Source organism: Thunnus maccoyii, chromosome 17 (genome assembly GCF_910596095.1).
Source record: "Thunnus maccoyii chromosome 17, fThuMac1.1, whole genome shotgun sequence".
In the NCBI taxonomy this organism is placed as follows: domain Eukaryota; kingdom Metazoa; phylum Chordata; class Actinopteri; order Scombriformes; family Scombridae; genus Thunnus; species Thunnus maccoyii.
The window spans coordinates 8,200,528-8,210,245 of NC_056549.1; the positions used below are offsets into that span (position 1 = coordinate 8,200,528).

Sequence of the window (9,718 nt, forward strand, 5' to 3'; positions counted from 1 at the left end):
CTGTGTGAGTAATTACGGTAGGAGACGTCATCCTCCTCCCCCACACCGCAGGCTCTTTTGCCGGTAAAAGATTGGTCGGACAGCGGGTGCCATTTGGCGCAGTTTTGAGCTTCATCCGTTAACAAAGGGCGTCCAGTTATTTATTTGTCGTCGTATTTGTGACTTTTATTTAATACATTTTGTCGTCACACATTCACGATGAGCTCAATTAACGTCAAAAAGCTGAAAGTGAACGAGCTGAAGGACGAGCTGAAAAAGCGTAATCTTTCGGACAAGGGGCTGAAGGCCGAGTTGATGGACCGCCTGCAGGCCGCGCTGGACGAGGAGGCCCTTGCCGGAGACTCCCCGCTGGATCAAGAGGCTGCAGCGGACGGAAGTTTCGGACAGGCCGCCGACCAAGAGGGCATGGGAGAGGAAGAAGAGGGCGAGGGCCCGGTAGAGGAGAGCATGGAGGCCAACAACGAGGAGGAGGAGGAGGAAGAAGAGGAGGAAGAGGAGCCTGAGAACGGGGGCGACGGTGATGGCGCTGCCGAAGACGAAGAGATGGGTGAAGGGGAAGAGGACGCGGATGAAGACGACGAGATGGATCCCATGCTCAAGGGAGACGTGGATGACATGGAGAAAATAGACACGGAGGATGGTGAGCCCGTGGAGCAGGCTGCTGAGGGTGAGTCAACCGGAGTGGTTATGAAAATGTGACTGGCTGGATGGACTGTGGCTGGGTGTCGGTTTTTGATATTTAACGTTAATGCTGCCGCGGGAGGGAGCCGGCGGGGAGTCACTTTAACCTGACTGCGTTACCACACAACAGAGCGTCCATGAGCTAAGATAGCGCTAGATAGCGTGACCCATGGATGTATAATAAGATCGGAAGATCTTATAATACAGCCATGGCGTGACCTTACTAGGCTAGCTTTAGCCACAAACCGAAACCGTGAGTTAGCCGGCCAGCTACATTAACGTTAGCACCGGTTAATCGTTTTATAACGTTAAGATTCGACAGTCCAGTCCACTAGCGTTACCATAGGAACAGTTATTTCATTGCTGGATGTCGTTAGCTACAGTTTCCATGTGAAGGAAGTAGAGAATAACCGATTCATGTAGATTACTTCATGCAACGTTACGGCTTTTCGTTGCGCCTGGTTAGCATGTTAGCTCGCCAGCTAACGTCATTTTCTTTGTCTGTGGTGCTAGCTAGCTGGTCGGCTAGTTCAGTGGTTCCCATGTTGAAGTCTGGCTACGAATGGTCGGTTGGAGGTGCGCCAAGAAAGTTATTTGTTAGCTAGTTATACTTTAAAGTTAGTTATACTAGTCACACTAAAAAATTGGCATAAGGGGAAATGTCGGAAATAATTACTGCAGTGATTGAAGAGTGTCCTACAGTCACTGGTGCGCTGCTACTACCGACGCCTAAAAGAGACAATTTGGCAATTCAAAAAGAAATACAATTTTAATGTATCATTTCCAATTTCTTGGGGCTAAAGGTCTACACACGGAGTGACAGTGACCTACTGCGTGTGTGTGTACATAGAAGTGTAGTTGACTTTATAAGGGCCGGGAACCTCTGAACCAGCTCACGTAAAGCGGTGCGGAAGATTGTGCAGGCGCTGAACTTGCTTGTCTAGCTAGCACGTGGTTAGTTTGTCTGTGGTTTGAATAAAAACACTCATGTCGCCAGGTGAGCAATAGAAAATATGCACTTACAACCAGTCATTTAGGTAACACAGGGTAAGATATGGAAAGGGGAGGGGGAGGGGGTCAGTGCAGTTCTTGGTAGGTTTTCCATTTCCTTGCATGATGCATTTGTCCCAGTCAACAGTAAACTTGCCCCATAATTAATTAAACTTATTTCTGAATCCTATTGAAAACAATATATTCTAAGCCCTATATTGCAGGGTTAATGTCCCCATTATTTTTGCAGAGACTTGTTTTCTTCCCCCAGCCCCAGCAAACACTGTTCACTGTTCATTTGGACCAGCTTACATTGTAATTACTATCTGGTCATTACAGCTGTTACAATTTATGGAGTATGATTGTATTGTATTTTTAAGTGTACTCATGAGGTGTTACCTCTTAGTTACCTTTTTTTATTATTGATAAATATGGTCGACACTATGTAACTAATGAACGGGCTTTGTGGGCCAGAACCCCACTGCCAGTCCGACCTCTCTCTCACACAAAAAGGAGCACCTCATTCTATATGTTTGTTCTATTTTCAAAGGGGATGCGGACAAAGACACGAATGCTGATCAGAAGAATAAGAAGGGTGTTAAGAGACGCCGGGAGGAACATGGAAGGGGCTACTTTGAATTTATTGAAGAGAACAAATACAGCTGGTAAGGATGGGACAGAGCAAAAATGGCCTTCAGCATCCCTGAAGTGCCATCCATAGCTTTGTTGAACTGTATTGGCTTTAAGTGCCAATGCACCTATAACTAGCAAGAGGAAAACCCTCATTTTCAAGTATTATACCATTTATTAATAACCCTACTTTTCACACATGTTTTGAGGGTCATCCCTGTCTACTTAAAGAACCTTACCATTTACCTTTTACAGTGCCCACTCACATTGTCTTTAAGGACTGCATTCTGTAGCAGAAGTGCATCTATCAAGTCTCTATGAATTTTCACATCTGTTCCTCATGCCACTTATTGTTTTGGAAAAGCCGGTTGTGTCCTCAAGGTGAATCAAGGCTGCTCAAAGAGAACCCAGAGGAAAGTAGCAGATGTGCACTTTTCAATGGAGGGAGGGAGGGTGGGGAGGAATAGCTGAGAGGCGTGGAAGGAGGGGTCCATTGCTGCAGGGTAGCACACAAGGACATAGCAAAATTCCCAAAGTGTTTTGGAACGTCCACGGAGGAACTCGCTATTGACCGTCCATCGTTTTGCCTCGCAATGGTCTATTTTTTTTATTTTTTTTTATTTTTACTTTTCGTTTTGTTTTTAATTTCACTGGTTGTATGACGTCAAAATGCTATTTCTGTCTCATGTATCATGTCTTGCGTGTATGTCATCATAGTGTGTGTGCTTGCGTGCGTGTGTGTGTGTTTTACAAGGCTCTTTTTCTACCCCTGTGCCGGTGACATCATGCATGGTGTGCATGTGAGTGTGCGTGCGTGTGTGTGTGTGCATACATGTACCTACTTCTTGGTCAGTGTTTTGTTTTCATTGCGCTGTTAACAGTTTAAGGATCAGCTGGCAGGAAATGGGATCACTTTTTTTGAGGGCATCGCTTTTTTTTTCCTTTTTTTTTTTTTTTTAATTTTTTGGAAAAGCCTTGGATTCTTCACAAGTGTTGGAACAAGATAGTATTGCTGCCTCTTTTTCAAGTTTTTTTTTTTTTCTCCTGAAAGCCAAGAATTTTTTTTTTTTTTTTTTTGAAAGCGTCCTTTCATTTCCAAGTGAAAGTCCAGTTTTTCCTATTACCGCATTTTTTTCCCCCCCTATAATACTTCACCGCATTAATCTACCCTATGTGAAATCGTTGGCCCCTGGGCAGCCACAGGCCTGTAGAGCGTCAGCCAGTATGTGTGACCCGCTGGCTGGCTGCACTGACCATATGCTCCAGTTAAGACAGAATGTTCTACAGAGCCACCATAAATCTCCCCACAGCAGCCATTTGTACAACACTCAAGGCTGTTAGAGGACAAATATCATGACAGATGTCTTTTGACTTGGGGAGATGTAAATACTGCTGCAGATGAGAATGGGGGTGATGAACCCACAGTCTGTTTCTTTCTACTGAATAATTTCACTATTCCACTGGACTGCCTCAGGTGGCACAGTGCTTTAAACATATATATATAACTTTTTTTTATTTATTTATTTTTTTTTAATCTTAACATTTCACTAGTTCCTTTTAAACTTCCCACAAGAGACTTAAGTACCTAAACTCAAGCTACAGAGTTGGTAAGTTGCTGTGGCTCTATGTACACTGATTGCTCATTTCAGGCAGCTAAACATGCCAACTTGTACTGCATAGATATATAGTTACACAGTACAGTGTGAGATAGTCATGACCTTTTTAATTTAGAATTCCACATACTGGAAGTTAAATATAACTACACCCACTATCGCTATTCGACTGACCCCACAGCAGTCCTGGAGACCATAAACACACGTTGATCTGAAAGGGGAGAGGTCTGTTTGATTATCACTTTTTAACCAATGGATAGCCTTGCATGCTGAGGCTAGCGGAGGTGCTGTTTTTCTGTGTATCTCTCACATTTTAGATTTCACTGGATACTGCAAGGTAAGTGTTGTTTGCCAAGGCCCACAATAAAGCTGACTATCCAGAAAGTTTGGAGGCTCGCTTGCCCAATTTTACAGTTTATTTTTTTTGTATTGTTTCCCCTAGTCTGTCTTCCTACTTCTCCCCCCCCCCCCCTTATATTTCTTTTTTTTTTTCAGCAAGTGGTACCCATGCAGCTGAAATGATGTGAATCCTCCAATTGACTGCATGTGCTCTCTTTTCAGGGCCTCATTTAAGTCTCCTGTGCCACCCCTGGAGGAAGAGGATGAGGAGTTTGATGACACAAAAGTCTGCCTGGATACCTGTAAGTGGTTTAATGTGACAAATGACTACACCAATGGATTTTTTTTCTTTTCTTTTCTTTACAATTTATCCAGGTTAATTGTATTCAAGGTCCAAAAAGAGTTAAATGACAACTAACAATAACGTAAATTACACCTACATATTGATATTCACATTGTTATGGATATATTTGCATGGATACAGTTATTGAGTGTCTTTTTTTTCCTTTTTTCTTTAGACAATTGCGACCTGCACTTTAAGGTGTCACGGGACCGTTACAGCGCCTCATCTCTCACAATGGAGAGTTTTGCTTACCTCTGGTCCGGAGGCAAGGCCACTTATGGTGTGAACAAAGGCAAAGCCTGCTTTGAGATGAAGGTACAATAACAACGAGGATTAACTGCATTAATAAGTTTACTGTATGAGTAAACATGTTAGTCATTCTCAAAGAATTCATTTCACTTCATGTGTTTTTGCTTAATGTCAACAGATTACAGAAAAGATTCCAGTGAAGCACATTTCCAGTAAGAACATGGACATCCATGACGTGCAGGTCGGCTGGTCCCTGGCTACCGGCACGCTGCTGCTTGGTCAGTGTCTCTTATACTTGCTTTAGCTCTACAGTTTGTCTCTGTAACAGTATTATTGTCAGTTTTCATTCAGGCATTTAATGTCTTGGTATGAAGTGTTGCGTCCAACAGTGACTTTCCATCAACCCATGGCAGCGTTCGCCAGAATGATTCATACTTGGTCACATCACACATGCAGATGTTCAGTGTTAAAACGAGGGTTTTTTTTTTAAGGAGACTTTTTTTGGTCTAAGGACTGACACATTAATGGGGTATCATTGCCTCTTTGATGATGGCCAAGCCAACGCAGCCATTTGCTATAATTCATTCATTCCAAACACTGCACAGTTTCTTGACTCAACAGTGCGCTCCATTCATTTAATGTCCGCAAGAAAGTGAACCTTTGTATTAAAACTTGGACAAACCAAACTGCAACGGGTGCATATTTGCATTGAAGAACAGCCACATTAGTTCACATTAAACACTGAGGCTGGTGTCATCCTCCCTTTTTTTTTTTGAAAGCCAGTCTGTCCTGAGATCCCTCTAGTGGTTCATAAGCAGCATGACACATTTAATGTGAAGTAGTTTCAGTTCTGGCTGCATCATGGTAACGGTAACTGGCCTACTGCCAACACGGATGATTCACACACCATTACAGTCCAAGTGATTGGGACATGATGTTGTAATTCAGAAATATCATCACCATCTGTTAACTGTCACTATGCATTTGTCAGTTAATGTGTTCTCCCATTATTGTTTAGGTGAGGAGGAGCATTCTTATGCGTACTCAGGGAAGGGTAAGAAGACCACCAACTGTGTAACTGAGGACTTTGGAGAAACCTATGAGGAGAATGATGTCATCTGCTGCCTTATTGTAAGACATAGTTGGATTAAGTGATATTTGTATTTAGCTTAGAATTTAAAATGCCCTAAAGCATGTATTCAGAGATAACTTAAATATGAGGGAACCAGTTATTCTCTGTAAAATAAGCGTGACAACAACTACAAACTGACAATGAACTGCAACCTTTCTTTATATTGAAAATGAAGTGCAAGTAGATGAAAATAAATAAGGTTTCTCAATTAATTTCCAGTTTTTTAGCACAAAAACTAACTGCATCTTTCTTTGCTCAGGACTTTGAGGGTGAGGACCTGGTGTTGTCCTTCTCCAAGAACGGTGGGGAGCCAGCTGTCGCTTTCCAGGTCAGCAAGGACTCCCTGAACGGCCAGGCTCTTTTCCCCCACGTCATCTGCCACAACTGCGCCGTAGAGTTCAACTTTGGCCAGATGGAGACTCCGTACTTCCCTCAGCCCCAGGGCTACACCTTCCTGCAGCAGATCCCAGTGGATGACAGAGTCCGAGGGCTCAAGGGGCCACAGACCAAGGCTGACTGCGAGGTAAGCACAGTCATGTTCAGATATTCTTTTAATCATCATGCACTTCTTTTTGTGAACTTTTTCAATGGTCTTGACTTCTTTCTTTTCGTGTTGCATAGATCATAGTGATGGTCGGCCTGCCAGGCTCAGGGAAGACTACATGGGTGAAGAACCATGTCCAGGAGAACCCCGGCAAATACTACATCTTGGGCAGTGACACCATTGTGGACAAGATGATGGTCAGTTGTGATACAGCTGTGTGGTGTTTATAATAGCTGTTACATTCAGTAGCCTTGAGAAATCTTGACAATCTGTCTTATTCTTTTTATCCAATTTCATTCATAATACAGATCAACAGCCTGAAACGCCAGTCAAAGGACATCACAAAACTGACTGCCATCTCCCAGAGAGCACCTCTTTTCTTGGGAAAGTTCATTGAGATCGCTGCCCGCAAGAAGAGAAACTACATCCTCGATCATGTAAGTGACTTACCAGCATGATACAGATATGACATATGTGAAATAAACTATATTAAATCACAGTATAACTGAGCTATCTTTCTCCTCCCTCCAGACTAACTTGTCTGCCCCCGGCCAGAAGAGGAAGATGTGCTTGTTTGCAGGCTTCCAGCGTAAGGCTGTGGTGGTCCTTCCCTCTGATGATGATTTCAAGGAGAGAGTCCAGAAGAAGGTTGAGAGTGATGGCAAAGAAGTGCCTGAGCATGCTGTCCTCAAAATGAAAGGTAAAAAGATCTTAGAGATGTAAAACCCTTTGTCACTGGTTCTTAACACAGCAAAGACTTATTTGAGGATACGTGAATGTAGTTTTTCCCCAGATGTGGTTGTCTGTTTTCAACATTAATGTTCTGGTTTTGTTTTCCTTCTCTCGCAGGCTTCTTCTCTCTGCCCGAGGAGGGAGAGAGCTTCAATGAGGTCATCTTCGCCGAGACTCAGAAGGACGACGCTGCCAAGCTGCTGGAACAGTACAAAGAGGAAAGCAAGACGGCTCTGCCCGCTGAGAAGAAGCCCAACCAGGGAAGCACAACGCCAAAAAGAGGCGGCGGCATCCGTGGCGGCGGCCGGGGAGGCAAGAACCAGTTCGGCCGCGGCGGTGGACTTGGACAGAGAGGCGGTGGCCGTGGAGGCTTCCAGAACAGAGGCAACTTTAGAGGAGGTAGGTTTGGAAGGAAGTCATGGGAACACATGATTACAGCTCTGAACGGCACATCGGCGCTAGAGCGTGCTCCGCCTGGCTTGTGGTAAAGGGCTGTTCAATCTTAATTTATGCTATATCTGGTCTGTCTGCAGCCCCCGGCCCCCGCGGTGGCTTCAACCGCCCCCCTCGTGGCTTCCTGCCTCCCCCAGCGTTCAGAGGAGGTTTCCCCAACCGTGGCAACTTCAACCGGGGTGGCGGCCCCATTCCCAGCCTGGGTGGATCCCCCAGGGGCGGACCAATGAGGGGTAACATGGGCCCCAGAGGAGGACACATGAACAGAGGCGGCCCAATGAACAGGGGGAACATGAGCAGAGGAGGTGGAGGCAACATGAGCCGTGGTGGAAACAGGGGACATCCCAACCAGGTGGGTTTGACAATGATGCCTTTACATCCTGTTCTCCCGTTTGAACTGGTTTTCTGTCTAAAACCTACATATATTCAGTCACGTTTTAATAATCTGATGTAAACTCAATGGACAGAAATAGTGCATGGTCATCTTTTTTACTTGCCTTTCTGCACCTACAGTTTCAGCAGAGAGGCGGTAACCGTGGCAACTTTGGCAACAAGAACGGCAACTATGGTAACAACAGGAATAGCGGCAACTTTGGCAACAGGAACGGCATGGACAAGGCCCAAGCCTTCAACCAGAGCTGGCAGCAAGGGGTAAATGCTGCTGCTGGAAAAATGTCTCTACTTGCATGTCACACTAAAATTTAAGATGTGGATTTTCTGCACTGTCACAATATAAGTTTACAGGCTATAAACTCTTGAGTTTTGCCTTTGATGTCAGAGCATCTCTGAATGCAACGACAAGGGGAAAACTTTTACATTAGTTCTGCTTTTAACTGTATTTTGGAGCAATATAACTTTGACAGAAGCAAAATATATTGAAGGTAGATCATCTGAAAACTTGTTAAGTATAAACACAAAGTCAACTTATGCATGTCTTGTGTGTCCCGTGCAGTTCTGGAACCAGAAGCCGTGGAGCCAGCAGTATCAGCCTGGATATTATTAAGACACTTGTTCTAACGGACTGGTGGCCGACACTGAGACCCACCACTAGCCACGGAACATCCCTCCACCCCGCTGTTTTTTGATTTTTTTTGTTTTTGTTTTTGTTTTCCTAGAACCCACTTTTTAAAAAAAAAAAGAGAAAAAAAAAATTTAAAAACCCACCAACCAACAGAGACTAAAGCGATATGGAGAAACAACATTCCACGTCAGAGAGGAGACCAGGCATCCTGAGTGTAATCGAAGCTTTATATATATCTATACACACATGTGCAACGTGGGTTCAGTGTCATTCAATCATCTGTTGTTGTTTTTTTTTCTCTTTTGTTGTATATTATCCTTTTTTTTTCACCACTTTTAAATGACGTGCTTTTAAAAAAAAAAAAAAAAATCTAATGTTTGTAATATCAGGAACCAGAAACATTTTGCCAGTCTGGCAGATGTTAAGAGATTTTTTTTTTTTTTTTTTTTTTTTTTTTTTTTTTCAGGGTTGTGCATTTTATCTGTGCTTTTTCTTTCTTTTTTTCTTTTTTTTAAATTACAAATTGTAAATATTTGTTTTTGCGTAGTTTGTATGAGAAGTTTAAGAAACAGTAATGATTTGAAAGGAACCGTGGCTTCTTAGAGAGAAGCATGGTAGCTGATAATATTGTTAGACTGTCAATAGAGTCGACTGTCAAACAGTTGAATTGAAGCAAATGAATTACAGCAAAGTTTTTGTCTTTTGTTCCCATTATCAAACCTGTAACCTAAACTCCATAGACCTACAATAAACAACTCGTTGGCTTTTTTACATCTCTTCCTGGCTTATGACTTTTGATTCAGTTCAAAGGTGTGTAAAAGACCTTTGAATGGGCGATGGCCTGGTTTGCTACTTCAAACAATAAGGACATCAGCCCCACTACTGGCCCCCCAGTTGACACCTCATTAGTAAAGTATTCCCCTCAAGTGTCCTGTCTTTGATACGTCATTTCCAGTTCTTCAGCTATTCTAATGTACATTGCTTTGGGAAA

The 9,718-nt window shown here is 43.4% G+C and overlaps 1 protein-coding gene across 2 annotated transcripts; it reads left to right on the forward strand.

Moving 5' to 3' along the window:
* hnrnpub (heterogeneous nuclear ribonucleoprotein Ub) lies at positions 1–9,028 on the forward strand. 2 transcript variants are annotated; one of them, XM_042390704.1, is made up of 14 exons: positions 1–667; positions 2,222–2,336; positions 4,476–4,555; positions 4,772–4,911; positions 5,024–5,123; positions 5,864–5,976; positions 6,237–6,500; positions 6,599–6,718; positions 6,830–6,958; positions 7,053–7,221; positions 7,371–7,652; positions 7,787–8,058; positions 8,220–8,357; positions 8,659–9,028. In XM_042390704.1, exons 1-14 carry the CDS (start codon positions 199–201, stop codon positions 8,707–8,709), a joined length of 2,442 nt encoding a protein of 813 aa, XP_042246638.1. In that variant the 5' UTR covers positions 1–198; the 3' UTR covers positions 8,710–9,028. The 2 variants fall into 2 exon arrangements, with proteins under 2 accessions (XP_042246638.1, XP_042246639.1); XM_042390705.1 differs by lacking the exon at positions 1–667 and adding an exon at positions 715–1,678.
* The last annotated feature ends 690 nt before the right edge of the window (positions 9,029–9,718 follow it).